The sequence below is a fragment of the Bos javanicus genome, chromosome 10, assembly GCF_032452875.1.
Source record: "Bos javanicus breed banteng chromosome 10, ARS-OSU_banteng_1.0, whole genome shotgun sequence".
NCBI classification, from domain to species: domain Eukaryota; kingdom Metazoa; phylum Chordata; class Mammalia; order Artiodactyla; family Bovidae; genus Bos; species Bos javanicus.
In genome coordinates this window covers 3,266,690-3,284,552 of record NC_083877.1, presented here as the reverse complement: position 1 = coordinate 3,284,552, position 17,863 = coordinate 3,266,690, and the positions used below count along the sequence as shown (strand labels likewise).

The window sequence follows — 17,863 nt, the reverse complement described above, 5'->3', positions numbered from 1 at the left end:
GCAGCCAAATGGTCTCCTTGTACTCAGCTCTGCTGGTAGCACAAGCTGTAGTGCAGAAGCAGCTGTATATGGCATGCCAATGTGTGCCAATACAACTTTTTTTATACAAACAGGCAAGCTGGATTTACCCACGAGGCTAGATTTGGCCCATGGGCTCTAGTTTGCCAACCCCCTGCCCTAACTAATCAAGTATCTGTCTTCTCTGCCCAATCGCCCTGTTATCGGAACTTGTTTAACTTCCTTGAAATATTATCCGTTATTATCCAATCCCCTTCCCACTTTGAGAACCTCCAAGACTCTAGGTTCTGCTTCCCTGCTCGGTCTATGATACTTGCTTAATAATAGCAATGGTGGAAGAGTAGTAGAGAAAGGGTTAACATTTACTGAATGTGTCATATTATACTAGGTTTTTCATAAACACTGTCTCATTGAATCATCAAAACAGTCTAGTGAGACAGACGTAATTCTCATCTCCATTTTACAAATAAAGAAATGAGTCTCCCAGGGGTCACATTTCCTTCTCATGGTCACCCAGGGTGAGGCTGAGTTCCGACTCCAATCTGAGTTCTGACTGCAATCTGTCCAGATCCAAAGCCAGGGGTGACCACCACCCAGGGGCTGCTTCTCAGAGGCCCCCGTGGCTGTCCAGATCAACGGGGCCGACACAGCCCCTCCTAACCTCCACTGTCCTCTGGGGGGAAGGGCAAAGGGCATGCCTTCTGTTGCCCCCAGCCTCTGCTGGACAGCGGCTGGCCCTGCCAGACAGCTGGGTCATGTCTAGGCACTGGCTTGTCTACACTACACAAAGCTTTAACACTTAGCATAAACAGAAGCACAAGTGTCCGATGTGATGCATGCATTTTCCACGACTGGAAAATATTCTATCTATGTCTCCATCTCCTCCCTCCAACAACAGTGGCACCCAAGGGTGCGGAGAGCTCCTCAACTCAGCCCACAGGTTCAGAGTCAGCTAGGGAATCCCGATGTGGCTGGAAATCTCAGAACACAGCATGTGCTCCCCCGGAATATTCCCCAGTGCAAACAAGGCTGGAGGAGCTGAGAGGGGTGCTTATGTAAACACACCCAGCAGGGACCTCAGAGACTGCTGGGTAGGCAGGGCTGCTCCTCAAAGGAAGGATTCAACGGGCAAATTTAAAGCAAAGTCAATGAGATGATTTGGAAATTCCCCTGTTCTTGTCTTCTTGGTAAAGTGGACCAGATTTGTAGCATTTTTGTCATTTTTCCCACTGTGTTTAAGAAAAAAGGGTGAAAGTCATCAATGTTTTTTGATCCCATTGTAACTGTACAGGTCATCAGCATACCACCAGAGGAGAGAGGAAAAGAAAGCCAATTAACAACAGTTCATCTTCAGCCTGGGAGAGCAGGTAGGACATACCGTACAGGGGCGGCTGAGCTCGTCACCTCCACCCCACCAGCCACCCGGCCTGATCCTGTTCATCTTTGTTGAATCTGGTTTCCCTATGGCAATACGCCACAGTTCAGATCCTGAAGACGAGCCTTCATCCCACCCTCCACCACATCAGTCATCTCACTGTGATGACATGTGCTCATGTACAACAGTGCAGAGAAGGCCTCTTGTTTCTAGGCAAACACTGCAGAGAAAATGCTCGCTACTGAATGTGCTCCGTGGTCTTTGCCCGAGATGTTTTGACACGGGCGTGAGCGACAAAGTCCTAAACACACATCTGCTCTCCTCTGTGGCCAGTTGTATAAAACTGCAATAAGACACACTTGATGGATTCACGATTTCAGAATAGCTGCCACAGAAGCAACCTGTGTACACAGTCTCAGACTAAGTGAGGGAGTGAACGTGAAGCGAGGGGGCTGGATCTGCATCCCCAATGTACAGAGCACCCAAGGGACCCACTCTGAGGCGGGAGGCAGAACACGGCCCAAACGTAGTAACTGAAAAGTAGGTACGTTGTCAAAAAGGATAAAAAATGACTGTGTCAAGCAGATACGCTGAAAGAAAAAAACAAGAATACAGAAGATTAAGCTTAAAAAAATGATATTAAAAAAAACCTACAAGAGCTAGTGAATTGCAAATCAAGGATATTTTGAAAAGTAGTTTTCAGCCTTAATATGGTACTGTTGCCTCTCCCCGCCCCAAGCAAATTAGAGATTTCTCTTCATATCACTATTGCTTAATTTTTGAGTCTGCCCAATGCATTTTCATTAAGTATCCTCTTTGACACAGACAAATGAGAACAAAGAGTGAGGATTCTTGACTAAGATACTAGTGGGAAAGAAGTAAAATTCTTTGCAAAATAATTTTCAACAATACCATCAAAATTTACATTACCCACAAGTTTAAGCAGTAAGCTGAAGCTTTAAATGAATCACACATTTAACTAAATAAACATATCTTAAGCTATTTTTGCTTCAAAGGACAGATAGCAATTCATGCTCTTTGATATAACAACTTTTTCCAAATGTGGGGGGGATTTACCAATATGAAAACTGACCTAAGGCAAGTTCCTAGAAGCCAAGACTTTCATCTTAAATTTCATAATTAAATCCAAATAAATGAAATTAAGTGTTCAGTCAACAATTTTGCTTGAATATATGACTAGAAGCACTAGATACATCTGTGAAAACGCATGAGGTAACTATTATAAATCTCACAGCCATCACTTTTGTATCATTTTACATGCATCCAATTTCAATAAATATTCAGCCCAATTATTGTTTTTCAATATTTTAAGTAATCTGTGACCTTAAAAATAAACCCAGTACTAGGATACAATTTCCCTTGACCACTCATGAAAACTTTAAGCAGTTTAAGGATTAGCACTGTGTATTTTTAACCCTCTTGACAGCAGACACTATCCTCAGAAAAGCACTGCTCGAGACCATGAAAACCATACTACACTGCTTAATGCCTCCTCCCCAAATTCAGTATGTTAGAGTCAAAACCAATATATAAATATTACACACAATTTCCTTGGAAGACCAAAATTTTCTGATAGAAGACCACCTCAGTGGATAAAACCAGTAAGGGTTTCTACAGTCAGATTATTTTGTAAAAACTTCATCTTAACACCTTCTGGATAACCACGATGGGTAAATACATAACCAGGTAACAATGCTCAGACAGTCAAGCAAGCACATGGCAAGTTACAGATGTAAAACACTGGCTGTTACAATTCCTTGACACAGTTCAGTTTAAGGTATATAATGTCTAAATTCCCATGTGTTTCACAAACTCAAAAAGCAAAAAAGAAAACTCACCCAACACTATAGTACACACATTACTAACTCATTGTTCACAAAGAGAGATAGGCATAATACAGATGCAAGTAATGGTCATTGGAAATGAAACAGAAGGGGAGATATAAGCCATCTGATAAAAGTAAACCCAATCACTGAACAACAAGTATTTTGAGATATTACTTGTCATATTGACACACAAAATTCTTCTCAATTCTTTCCAACCAATGTACTCCAAGCACAATGGTTGAGGGTGGTGGCATGCTAAACAAAATTTAACAGAGATAAACCTAATCCAGAAAAAAGATTTAAATATATCATAAACCTTCAAATGAATACAGACAGAAATGCTGTCAATTACAATCCTTTCTACATATGCCTTTGGTTGTTTATTACCTCTTAACCTTTCAGCAGGGATTTCCTATCAGAATTTTCCATTACAAATTATTCCCTTTGCTTACTTTTCAGGGTGCTGTACTTAACTCTTTAAGTCACCAGGGTCCTAATTAGATGGAGATGCCATCAAGCTGTGACCTGGGTTCCTGAAGGAGTTAATGTAGCTCACACAGAACCTTGCTTCCAGCGAGAAGCCAAACCTATAGTAGGTTTACAGGCAAAACAGCTATTTTTGTAAAAATGGTGAGCCTGACATCATAGTACTCTAACACTAGTTTACTGATCTGAAACCTGACAACCAAAATGTACACTTACTTCCTCAGATGGCCAACCTGCCCACAGGGAGAATCTGAACTAACTCAGTTTAAAAAAAAAATTGGCTGTCCTTAATGGAGAGCAAAGCTTTTGTTAAAAAAAGAACACACACAACAGCTATTTGAGTTTAAATGTTAATAAACTACTGAACCCTGTTTTGAATGCACACCTTTTTCTTTCTGTTCCCTCCTGTAAGACTTGAAAAAGAAGAAAAAAATATCACCACTGTTTCCCAAAGCCCATGGAGGCTGTGCTCCAATTCCTCCCCTTCCACCCCGACAACCCCCAAAGCAGCTAACAGTGACCAGCAGTGACACCTAAACAGCCTTCAGCACACAGCAGGCAGCGTTCTAAGTGACACATATATATGTGTACAGTTACACACACAGGCACACTCAACTCTCACAACAACCCGATGAGAGAAGTACTCTATAGTCCCCATTTCACAGACAAGGACAGCGAAGTGCAGAGAGACCACGCAGCATGCCCAAGGTCACACTGAGACCACGTAGCATGCCCAAGGTCACACTGCTAGTCAGCGGCAGAGCTGGGTGTGAGCCCAGGCGGATGGCTTTAGAGTCAGTGCACAAAGCCACAGGACGATGCTGCAAAACACAGTAAACAATTCAAAAGAGAGTCTGATGCTTTGCTCAGCAGGGAAGTTTGCAGAGAACAATTTCGGAAATTATGGTTTTCACAGCTTCCTAGAATAACAAAGATTGGGAACATCTGTGGACAAAGTTATCTTCCAATACTGCTTTTGCATCATTTCTATACAAACTCTATCAAGCACAACTACCCTTCGACAAACCTGGTTAGCCAAGATTCAGAAACCAAAATCAAGGAGAAATAAGAAGCTATAAGAGGCTCCAGGGAGGCACATTTCTAGATTCACAAAGTAGGACAGTACTCAAAACATGAACCAGTAAGGTGAACATAGACACTCCAGAAAACAATTATATCAGATATTTAACGAAGCGGTTTGTAAGTACTTTCAAAATCAACGAACTGATATAAACTTTTGGGAGGATGATTTGACAAATTCTCAATTGTCTTAAATAATATCCTTTAAGTAATTACTGCCTTGGAAATTTATCCTTAGGAAATCATTAGACATCCTTATATAAACTCATTTGCAAAGTATTTATTATATAAATATTTATAATAGGTTCTTTTTAATTTTTCTTTCTAATTTTTTTAAGTGTCCAAAAATAAGGGAAAGGATTAAACTGAATATACCATATGATGCAAAAAAACTGGAATAGCCAATGGCATGGGGACATGAATAGAAAATTACATGAAAAGAACAATAAATTTCTTTATACTAATATATAGCAAATATCAGGTCCATGTACTTCATATAAACACATTCTATCATCATAATACTTGTCTCTGGGTGGTGAGATTAAACTAGCATTCTTTTCACATTATCTATGTTTTATAGATTTTCTAACATAAATATTTATTAATTTTATCATCTGGAGAGAAAATCAAAATTTTTAAGAGAAAAGGCATTTGGTCATAAAGCCTAATATATTTTCATTCTTAAAATGACAAGCCCATGAGTCTTGTTTCCTTCTTGGATATCATGAATACACTGGCTGATCATCAGCACAGAATACATGGATTTCAGCACAGAATCTGACAGTCCTCATGACATTCTTGTTGAGAAACGTAGGCTGCCCTATAGTCAGGGCCCACAGAGTTGTTATGACATGAAAGGCCGAACCAAATACCACGGCTGAGCAGATGGCGAACTGCAGAGAAGGTCCTGCTTCTCAGCTCTGACTGTGGCTCACTCATGCCTTGGGCATGCGTTTCTCAGGTACGCTTTTCAAAGTCACGACTAGTGAGAAGCTAGGGGCAGAGGTGAGTGTGGGCAAGCGGGGTGACAGCCACTAATACTGACCATGTTTCTGGAACAGAATTGAGCACTGATTTGAGTTTTGCCAATGCCATAACCAATCCATACACAGCATTTTCCATACCTAAATAAAGTGTGTGTCAAATAAACATCACAATTACAGTTCAAAGAATTCTGACAGGCTGAAACACTCATCTGAAACCAAGATGCTATTTAACAGAGTCAATAAATGTAAAGCCATACGTTCAATTCAGTAACAATTCTACAAGTGTACTTGGCAACAGTTTGTGTGAAGCAAAGACCATTTTAGAGGAAATAACAGTTGGTACAATGAAGCATTTTTGACAAAGGGAGGTAACAAGTTCACCGGCAGATGTTACCTGAAAATACTGAATACATTTCTGACCTTCTTATTCAAAGACGGAATTCAACAAAACAGAGTCGAAGTCCAGAAGGATAGGATCAGGGACATCCTAAGTGTGATCAGGAATATTCAAAGGAATTGATACTGTTTAAATAGGAGGCATTTAAAGAGACCTAAGGCAATGGCACCCCACTCCAGTACTCTTGCCTGGAAAATCCCATGGGCGGAGGAGCCTAGTGGGCTGCAGTCCATGGGATCGCTAAGAGTCGGACATGACTGAGCAACTTCACTTTCACTTTTCACTTTCATGCATTGGAGAAGGAAACGGCAACCCACACCAGTGTTCTTGCCTGGAGAATCCCAGGGACGGGGAAGCCTAGTGGGCTGCCATCTATGGGGTCTCACAGAGTCGGACACAACTGAAGCGACTTAGCAGCAGCAACCAACGTTGAAATGTTTGTTCTGCAATTCTTTGCAGGGAGGATTGACTTAGCCTGTTATACTGGAAACGCAGTCTGGTTTCTGTTTCTACTGTTCTGCTGAAATTGTTCATCAAAGTCAGGGATGACTTCAACTCATCGAATCCAAAAGGCACCTCTTTACCCGACATTAACAGACTTCACAGTGTTCAGTACACAGCGTTGTGCCCACCTTTCAACACTCCCATCTCCACCTCAAGGACAAGTCATTCTTATTTCTTTTCTTTAGTTCCTCCTTCACAAAACCTCTAGATGTCAGAGGTTGATCCACTCTCCACCTTCTTCTCTCATCTATTTTCTCTCAGTGATTTTATCTATTCCTATGGGTTTAAATAGCCTCTATGCTGATTACTTGCTAACTTAAATTTCTAGTCCATACATTTCCTCTGAATTCAAGATTCTCTTGTATAATCAGAAGCACTTCCATCAGAAGCAACCCTGACTCCACATCCTACCCTTTGGTGTGAGTCCTCCGCCTTCAGCATCACACACTCAGATGCTCCAACCAGAACCCTGGGGATCATCTTTGCATCATCCCTTGCCCTCACCTGTCATAGCCAATCACTAAAACGTCCATTCTTCCTCCAACTTGGGTCTCAAACCAGACCATTTCCCCTCATTTCCACTGCTGTTAACCAAGCCAACTGAGCATCATCTCTACAATGTGAGTTGATTAAGAGTCTAATGGTCTCCAGACCAATCTCCTCAGAGCCTCCCCGCCGCACCCCACCAAACAAAACATATGTTTAAACAGGAAGCTGGATTGTGACTCGTCTTTGCTTCAATGATGGTCTCATGCACTTTGAAGAAGGTATCACAAAGTATGGGCTCAGGACCCTTCAGTATAACAACCCTCACACCACCCAGTACCACTGTCCCCTTGCCTGGACTACACTGATTTGCTCTCAGTTGTGTAAGTGCAAGAAATCCTTTTCAGTCACTAGGACTTGGAAAAGGTTTTTCCTCCAGACTCTGCCAGTAACTGATAACTTCCTTTACTTTCTATCTTGGTTTAAAAGTCATTTCCTTGGAGAATACTCCCATAATCACCCCATCTGATGACAACCGTTGGCCCCTAATGATTTTCTACCACAGTCCCTTTTATGGGGGCTTTATGACACAACTTATCACAACTTCTAAGGATGTTCTTCCTTAATTTTTGTCTCTCTCCTTAGCCCGCCTGCATGGAATGTCAGTTCCAGGAGAGAAGGAACCTGATTGTCTTATTTCTCATTGTATTAGCAGACCTCAAAAACTATTAAATGTTGAATATGGGAAGACTTCACCCCAACATAAGGAAAACCTTCCTAAAAGTAAGAGCTGTCTGCCAATGGGCCAGCCTGTACTGACAAACTGACCATCATGGTGAGAGGGTTCGGGCAGATACGGGGTGGCTACTTTTATCTGAGATGGCATGCCGGCTGGGATCCTGGGCCAGATAACACTTCAGGTCTTTCCAGTTCTAAAAAGAGAATTCTAAAGGAGTTTCGGGTTAAAAATATACTCCCCAAGTAGCAAACATCATATTATTTTCTAATGAGCAGAAATTCTCTCTAAAATAGCCTCATGAAACCACTTTATACCCTGACCAAAAGTAACTCCCTGAAGTTAAATCAGTGCCGGCTTCCTCTGTCCACCCTGCCAGATGTGGTTTGGGACGATGACAGCCCACAGTGGCCCTCTTACCGAGCAGAAAAAAAACATGGCCCAGAAACGACTTGGCAGAGCAAGCGAACCCACTTGCAGTAAACCTAAAGTTCCAGTCTTCATTCATTTGTGATGCTGCTCTGTAAACACAGCAGGATTGCTTTATTTAGTGTCACACCCATTAATAATGCAGAGATCTTTACACGGGCAGGTGGAGGAAATTAGTCCTGAGTGATTTCGTTACTACAGGGTATACGTGAAGTCAGAGGGACTCAGAGTCTCATTACAACTGAGGCAGAAGCTGATGGCAGTACAGACAGAGGTCACGGAGCTGCCCACCACACCACAAAGCAATATAAGCAAGGCACCCACCTCACAGCCTTTCAGTCTTAAAATGAGTTAATGTTTCTCCGCCTTGTAGATATGGGAGAGATCGAAGGACAACTTGAAGACCATTCCTTCTACTCTTTCACCTTCTTTTATCTCCAAAGTTTAAGTTAAAAAAAAAAAAAATTTGGCAAATATTTGCTTCTGATGGTAACTTGACAAGGATTGGCCAGTTTGTCAGAGGATTCAATAACGTACCACTAGACACTGCAAAATGTTGCAAATAACCCTATGAGACCGTGAGCTTTGTCCTTAAGGAATTTTTCACAAAAAATATTTTTCAAGAAAATAGTAAACTTTGCAAATCCAAAGTTATTTAAAATTCCTTTTTATAACATTCAATGTAAACAATGTTGTGGGGAAATAATGTGTGGGGAAGCAGAGAATGAAAACTCTGAAGATCTTTCTAAAGGATTGGGGAGCAGTACCTTTCCATTTACAATACAAACTCCCTTCTACTTAACAATCTGTCTGCTGGACATTTATCATATGTGCATTCTCTAATTAGCAGATTAAAATAAGCATGTATGTTTTATTATGGCTTATAATAGCAAAAGCCTAGAAAACGCCAAAGGCCTGTCAGTAAGGCACAGTGTATCCATACAATGGGGTAACAAACAGCGGAAAAAGGCTGAGACAGGCCTCCACGTGCTGATGAAGAAAACCAAAATATATCAGCAATGAAAGCAGAGCACGTGTGTCTCTGTTGGTGTTGAGTTGCTAAGTGGTGTCCAACTTTTTGGCAATCCCATGGACTTGTAGCCAGGCTCCCCTGTCCAGGCAAGAATACTGGAGTGGACTGCCATTTCCTTTTCCCGGGGATCCTTCTGACCCAGGGATCAAACCTGAGTCTCCTGTATTGGCAGGTGGGTTCTTTTCTGCTGAGTCACCAAGAGAAGCCCTGTGCGTGTCTCTCAACACAAGTAAATATTCATTATTTAAGATTCTGGAGAAATGCATGAGAAATTTAAAAGTGGTTGTTTATGAAAAACAGGACTGAGAATGTGACTATCATATTTATTTTAAGCTCTTCTGTACCAGTTATTTTTACTATGTATATTTATTTACTATTATTTTACTCACAAGAATAGCAACTATATGCAGCATTTTCTGTATGGTCTGGAAGTATCTAGTTGCTCTCTGCAGGAATACAAAAGCAAGCATCCTTCCCCCGCCCCCTCCACAGGGGAGCCACAGTCTACTCAGTGGACACTTAACCATCCCTCCCCAACCAGTCCAGGAGCCTTCAGAGTTTGTTAAAGTTCCTGTTCTCAGTCACTCCTTTCTCCTTTGTGTGGCCTACATGCACGAGTATAAAGAAATTTTAATTTTTGCCTTTCCAGTTTGAGATCTATAGCATCCATCTCTGAAAAGCTAATTTGAAGAAGAATGCATAGTTACTCTACTGCAAAAGATACCAAAGAAAAATCAGTGTTTTCTCTAGTCCTCTTTATTATATAACTATATTACCAAAACAAAATCAAGGAAACAAAAGTGTTTTCAACTTTTAAGTATAGTACACTCCATTTTGCCACATCTTGTAAGAACCAGAAAGATCGTCCAAGATGCTTTCTTCCCAATCTTGTATTTGCCTGTCTCAAAAATACTAAATAGTTCTTTCAACTAGAATTCCTTTCACAAGAGAAACTCAACTACACTAAAGTTGAAAAGATAAAGTGAAATCTACATTCAACTTATTTGATATTAAAGATCTTAAAGAGCATTTGAGCATTGTTTTGTTCTTATTCCATCAAAGAAGAAGGGCAAGAAAAAGAAAAGTCACAGGAAATCATGCCTCTGTTTTCCCTATTATTTGATCTTGTACTTGAGATGAGGAAGCTACTTATTTAGTATTAGGTGACCTTTCCAAAGTGTATAAAACAATCCCCATAGTACTTTTTCTCTGTCAGAAGATTGCAACAAAAGGCATTTGCTAAAATTTATTTTACATATCAATTCATAATTTTTAAATTTTGCTGCTGAATATAGGAAAGTCAAATATCTATTTGAGAAAACCTAACATCTACTTATTGGAGAAGGAAACGGCAACCCACTCCAGTGTTCTTGCCTGGACAATCCCAGGGACGGGGGAGCCGGGTGGGCTGCCGTCTATGGGGTCGCACAGAGTCGGACACGACTGAAGCGACTTAGCAGCAGCAGCAACATCTACTTGGCTGATAATGTGCCCCGCTAAACCTGATTTTACATAAGCATTCTGACCCACCCACCCCCAAAGAGTGACTTCATTTTTGTTTGTGGGCAGGGGTGTAAAAGTAATTAGTGAAATGAGCAGACTATGCATTGAGCTGGTGCACTGAGCTGTCTGTGGTACTGAAAAATGACAGCAAAGCTGCAATGTACTGAGCTAAGTCCTTACAAAGCCTCCCTATCACACTATTTTAATTCAACCACTTCCATCCATGACTCACCTGAACCATCTAATTTTGACAGACTGTTTATAAACATTTTATAAAAGGTCACACTGACTTGCTTTCCAAGGTTCTTCATGGAAATGTCAGGGCCTCCCCAAGCTTTGCAAAAGAAGTTCTAGTGGACAGCCAGACAGAACACTGGCTTTAACACTGATTTTTTCTGAGTGCAGTGAGAAATCCTACCATGCACCAAAAACCCATACTAGCTAGCTCTCACTACCCAACCAACATACTGCTGTGCTAACAAGAAAAAGATTAAGTGTCACGTAAGACTGAATGCTATGTCCAGGAACATGCTTTGAATGGTGGCATGACCCCTACAGTGAGTTCTTTAACTCAAAGCTAATCAATATACTTGGGATTCTTAATAATAAACTGAGAAGTACATATTTGCTTAAAACTTATGAAAGAAGTACATCTATACCAATGACATCAGTAAGTTAAAAAGGGCACACTTCACCACTTTCCACACATGGATACATTAGCCTGTGCACTTGACTTCACTGTGTTTCAGAGTGAAGTATTTCAGAAGCAATCACTGACTCTACTCTCTGGTTGAATTAGAACACACTTTTGTGGTTCTTGATTTCTAGCTCAGGGTCTCCATATTTATTTTGTCCTTTTCCTTTTTATATATATATATTTTTAAATGCAGCTCAGATAAAATTTGTAACTTTAGCTGGAGAAAAAAAATCTCTCAAGATTAAACAGTAATAGCTATATCCAAACAACTAAATGATATCACCCGAGCATCTAATTTGATCTTAAGTGTGGTTGGTTTGGTAGAAACCATGCATCACCAATTTTTAAAAATCTAACTTTTTGTGATATTTATGCTGCCACAGCAGTCAAGAGGTTCACTGTGCTTATAATCCTTAGGTGCAGCATTCATGTCTTCATTTTTAACACCTGTGCTATATACATACTCTAATCAATATATCTATGCATTTGTATAACAGAAATTATCCTCAAAATTAGCCAGGAGTGGAATTCTTTCAAGTGTAAAGTGATTTTTAAAAATATGGTTTATTTTATTTGTATTACTTTAAGTTTCAACAGTGTTATCAAATATGATCAAAATTTTTTTACAACACATAATTAACATCCGGCCAGTGTTTGGAGCTCTCAAACTCTTATAAGTTATTTCAAAATAATTTCCCAATAAAAAATGAGTGCTTTCAAGAAGACAGTTTGTTCTTGATATTAACACCACCAGATGTTCTTCACCATGAGTGTCTGTTCAGCTGTGTGTTTTTCAGAAGGAACAGGAATAATCTGAAAGCTGATGTCTAAGTAAAAAAACCCAAACACCAAAAAAAAAAACAGCTAGGTCTCTTTCCAACATAGATTAAGTAAAACTGCACTAGTCTTAAAAAAAAAAAAAAAAAAAATTAGCTACTTGACTTTCATAAATACCTATGAAGATTTTGGAAAAATCTTGTAAGTTTATCCCAATTCAAATATCAAACTTTTGGGTTTAGAGAGGACAGACATGTCATGTTTCCGGGCTCCTGACACGCAGTAGCAGAGCGCAGCGGGAAGCATGATGGGTGGGGGCTAGCGGAACAGGGCAGTCAGGCTCTGTACTGTCTAGCTGTGGCATCTGGCAGGCAGGTCACCTCTTCTGATCACAGGCTTCTCATCTGGTAAACCAAGTCAAATGGCCATTAGACCTAGTTCGTTCCCCAGCCTCAAGCATTTTCCTTCTAGTCAAAATGAAAAGATACTCTTATGTGTAAGTTACATTTTAGTATTACTTTAAAATATTCAAAGAATCTCAAAAGCCCATGATCACTAGTGTTGAATTAAAGATGGACCTGTGTAAATTATTCAAATTTTAGAGTTCAAATGTGCTTGCCTTCTTTGGCTAGTGCAGTCTTATTACTTACCTCTAGATATTCTTACTCCTTCTAATTCTCCTTCTCTATCCTTAATCCTTCAATTTCACAATTTTCAAAGTCTTTGCAAATTTGAAAGCATGCTTATGTAATTTTTCCATCCTCATGTGGGATCAAGTGAATCTTTATTTTGCCTGGGTAGTAGTTAAAATGGGTTTCTTCTACTGTCTTTGTGAATTACTAACTTAAAATTAATTTAACTTATAATTAATTAAATATAATTTAAATTTAATGGCAACTCCTAATGGAAAGCACCCTAAATTCAAGAGTTTAATAGTTTGGCCAAATAAATAACAGCTAATAAAAAAAACCAGAAAGTATATATTAGTGTAAATCATAAACTGGAAAATCCCAATCTTTCTAAATTTTTGAAAACTCTAGTTATTTTATTCACTAACTTTAGTATGCTGTTGACCGAAAGCTACAGCAAAGTAAAAATCCAAAAGGTGACCCATGAATTTTAGATCAAATATTCTGAAATTGCCAGTTATTGGTCATATCTAACAACAGAGTTCCTGGCTGCATTTAGACAAACATTTTCCTAAGAAGTCCACTCACAAGGGCAGTGGCCTTTGCTCTTAAGTGACATTTTAAATAATAAATGTACCTAAAAATCTACCAAACTACCAGATATACAGAATTTGTATTCTAAATTCACAACAGATTCTTCTTTCTCTAATGTTAGGGTAAGATATAGAAAAGGTTAGAATTCTCCTCTTGCCTTATTAATGCACATTAGCGAGGAATATCCCAGGACTCTTTTCTTTTTTAAGCTACAGTTGGTATGGAAGGTGATACAGACAGGCACAATCTTCCCTAATGACCCATCCATCTTGTTAAATGTGTATTAAAGGAGAATACTCATCTACCCTACAGATTAAGGCTAGTGCTTAACTGGCCTTAAGGAAAGCACATGCAATGACAGTCATGGAGAAGTGGACCTACCTAAAGAAGAAGGAGGGGGGGAGGAATCTGAGGTTTAACAAATACATCCTGGAAACTACTGTGTATTTATATGCTGCACTGTTTTGCTTTCAACTTCTTGAAAGAACAGGTCAGGTGCTAAGGTAAGAACACAGCATGTGTCTTCTGTAACCTCAGGCAAGGACAGGAGAGCTTGGAAAAGCATCTGCTGCCTTGCACTTCCCCACGTTGGGGTCATTCATAAACAGTAGAGCAGTAAGTTACCTGTATTTCCCTGGCGTGGTAAACGATGATCAGACCAAGCAGGATGATCGTGGAGAGACTGATAAGGCATTTCAGAGCTAAGGAATACAGTGACGCCTGCAACAAAGACAGAAGCACTTTTTAAAAAGAAGCACTTTTTAAGCCCTGGGAGGGGTCGGCCAATCCCCAGCAATTGGATCTGAGCTCCCAGGGGGAGGATGGAGGTAGGGGCACCTGTTTTGGCTCTGTGATCCGTCAGGAAAGTGAGGAGATCAGGGAAGGCCAAGCAGCAGCGGGGGCCGCAACTACACGGACCCCAGTGCAGCTTGTGGCTCTCGAAATGAAATCCATGAGGAAATCAGCTTTGAGTTTAAGCCTTCGGGTTTGAAAGAGACCTCCTAAATCGTGAGCCTCAGGAGAGAAATAAAGCATGCTTTCCCCCAAGGAGTCCTGAAATCACTTCTTTAAAATACCCAAACTGACGGGGCATTCACTCCCTCCAGAACTTTGGCTGCGCGCGGAAAAGCTTCCTCTCCAGACTAGGGTTAAGGGTGCGAGTCGGAGTGGCACTCGTCCTCGCGGCGGACATCTCCGATCGTCAGGGGAAAGCTAGGGACCCGCAGGCAGAGAGTTCCCGCCAGCGACCGCCCCAACCACCAGGCATCCGGCTCTGCGGCCCGGGAACTGTGGGCAAAGGGCTCGAGCACCTACCTTGTCGTAGGCGCCCCACGACAGCTCGGTCTCGATGACCATAACCACGATGCCGAACATGCCAAAGATGAGCGCATAGTCGCTGAGCCGCTTGCGCTTCTCGAACAGGGCGCGCCGGTGGCCCAGCTTGTAGCCGATGTTCTGGTTCTTCTTTTTGCTGGACTTGGTGCCACTGCTGCTGCCATGCCCGCTGCCGCCGCCGCCGCCACCACCACCGCCTCCTCCAGTGCCGCCGCCGCCGCCGCCGGCTCCGTAGAGCGCCAGGTTATTGGAGTTGTTGTGCTCCGGCTTGGATACCACGATCTCCGGGGCTGAGGACGAAGCGGCCGCGGCCGCGGCAGCAGACGGGGAGGACGCGCCGCCACCTCCTCCGACAGACATCGGGGGCTGTAGGGGCTGCGCCTCGGAGTCCATCTCGTGCAGGTTCCGGCGGGACGCGCTCAAGTTGCTGAGCGGCCGCATGACGCCCCCGTTGTACCTACAGCTGCTCATGGCTATTTCGGTGAAGGGGTTGCTCTCGCGGCGCGCCTGGGGCTGGTGGTGCTGGTGGTGCGCCGGGTGCGGGTGGTGGTGGTAGTGCGAGAGCGGGGGCCCGGAGCCCAGGCTGCCGAGGCTGCCCGTGGGGCTGGCGGCGGGCTGCAGGCTGTGGCACTGGTGGTGCTGGGAGGCGGACGCTGGCTGTTGCGCGTACTGCTGCCGGAGCGCACTGGCATGGCTGGACGGCGTCAGCTCGCTCACATTGAGCTGGCTGCCCCGGCGCGACGAGCAGCAGCAGCAGCACGACGAGCCCGACAGCGGCGAGGAAGTGCGGGTCCGGAAGGCGCCGCCGCCGGGCGAGGAGGTACGGAGCAGCAGGGACAGGTTATCCCCCGCCCCCGCCCCCGGGGCACCGGAGGAGGCGCAGCTGTTGCACCGGAGGCATGGGCTGCTGCCGCCGCTGCCCGGCTGCTGGTGCGCGAGGTGCGGGTGGTGGTGAGGGTGCGGGAGGGACGCGAAGGGCGCGCACGGCTTGTCCTGGCTCTGCTGCTGCTGCTGGCAATGCAGGTGCGAGGAGCGCGGCGGCGGCGGCTGCTCCGAGAAGAAGCCGCGCTGGAACTGCAATGGGGTTTCCATGTCAGGGCTGTTAAAGCTGCAGGGAGACCAGGCGGTGGTGCACCCTGCGCAATGCGTTATGGTCGGGAGCGGAGACTCCTGCTGCTGGTGCGAGGAAGGGCCCATGCCGGCTCCGGTAGAATCCAGGCGGCGAGTCCGATTGGTCGGGCGCACCAAAACAATGGGCATGACATCACCTGCGGGGACCAAGACTGAGTTTGCGGCGCGAGGTTTAGGGGAGCATGTGTGTGTGAGAGAGAGATGGGGAGGGGGGAATCTGCAGGATGAAAACCACAGGGTCCTCAGGCTAGGACTGGGGGAGGGCGAGGGTTCCACTTGCTGATGATCGGGGACTACCCTTGAGCCCCGAGGGCTGGGGAGTGCAGCGGGTTTGCAGTGAGAGGGGGAAAAGGTAGGGGCGTCCCTCCTTCCCGCGCCACAGCCCCCCTAACTGTTGCCGGACGTGCAGTCTCGATCACTTGCCCGGGCACTGCAGCACGTTGGGCCACCCCAGCCAGGGCGTCAGGCGAGGGAACGGTGCGGAACCCGGGGCCACTCCTTCACCGGCATGCACGCCTCTTAAGAGCTGCGGAGCAACAGCCCCCTCGCCCTACGCCTACGTCTCCCTGATTGTCCTACTGAGAGTGGGATGCCAACCACCCGCCAAATAACTGTGGGGACACCCACTATGGAGAGAAAAGGTTTGATGGCTAGCTGAGCCAGTGCAGCAGGGCTTGGTGAGAACCCCGGCGCCTGAGCCCCAGGTTGGCCGCGGCGAGATCCAAGCGGCCCTCGAGCCCTAATCTTCCCCCGCCGCTGGGCTTCGGCGCCTGGTAGTCGGGATAGGCTGCGCGGCGCTCTCGCCCTAGTGCGCTGCGGCGCAGCAAGGGTTAACCGCCTCGGCGCCTGGGCAGGGGAGGATGGGGGCGGGGCCGGAGGAGGGGATCCCCTCCGTCCTCGCGAGGAGCTGGATTGGGCTTCCCGGGTCCCCCTGGCGGGGGTGGAGGGCTTTCCCAGCTACCGCCGCTCACATTTGCGCCTTCTGCGGAACATGAGGGGCTGGCGCCCCCGGCCGCCGGGTCCTGGGTTACGCGCTCAGGCCCTCTGGCCACCCCAGTGGATAGGTCCGTGGGCTTTTCCTGCCTTGGAGAAGACGCTTGCTTGAGGGTCTTGGGGGATGCTCAGCGACCGCCAGCCACCACCAGCTCGTCTTCTGTTCCTCTTCCTCCTCTCCACCTGCAGCACAGATAAAGCAAAGGCGGATCACTGATGCGCGACACCGAGCATCTTCTGTGCCTGACTGCAGCGGAGGATGGAGAGGGGCTGGCGCGGGCTGATTCACACCGTCAGTCACACGCTGGCTGGGAAATTATTAACAATGAGAACTCGGGCTGAATAATAGTTGCTTGAGGACAGTACTGGAGTTTTGCTCTAGTTAGGTATAATATTTATTTGCTAATAAACCAATAAAAATTACGTTTTGTGTCTCACAAATTTCCTGTGATGTGTTTTCCTTTTAGGCGATACATTGCACTAACAAAGCGGCAAGGGAACCTTTCAAGGGTTCTTTGTTACTGCTCCATCTTACGTCTTTGTCGTTTGTATTTCTTTGTAAATCGAGATCCCCATTTCCAGAAAATGGAATGAAATACACTGGCCAGTTGAATATTTACTTTTTAAATTGTGATTTTAAAGCATGATTTTTATGATAGACGTTATAAAGAGTTAGACTGACCAAGAAATTAAAGTGAAAGCGGATCACCTTCATTAGGTAATTGGAATTCTCAGCTGGATCCAGTTTCTTGATATTCTACTCGGCAGCTACCCTAAAGTTGCTTACAAGGTACCTGCTCCTAAGAGAGTGTATGTGTTTCAATGCT

General features: G+C 44.1%; 1 protein-coding gene across 5 annotated transcripts in view; it reads right to left on the bottom strand.

Moving 5' to 3' along the window:
* The window catches only part of KCNN2 (potassium calcium-activated channel subfamily N member 2), a 508,283-nt gene that overhangs the window by 152,069 nt on the left and 338,351 nt on the right, over positions 1-17,863 (bottom strand). For 4 of the 5 annotated variants that reach the window (XM_061429915.1, XM_061429916.1, XM_061429917.1 and 1 more), the window contains 3 exons: positions 17,015-17,219; positions 14,892-16,180; positions 14,202-14,297 (listed from right to left, as the gene is read on the bottom strand). In XM_061429915.1, coding sequence (XP_061285899.1) covers positions 14,202-14,297; positions 14,892-16,180; positions 17,015-17,036 — 1,407 coding nt within the window. In that variant the 5' untranslated portion in view covers positions 17,037-17,219. Of the gene's footprint in view, positions 1-14,201; positions 14,298-14,891; positions 16,181-17,014; positions 17,220-17,863 lie in introns of those variants that run through there. The other variant, XM_061429920.1, reaches the window with a different exon arrangement.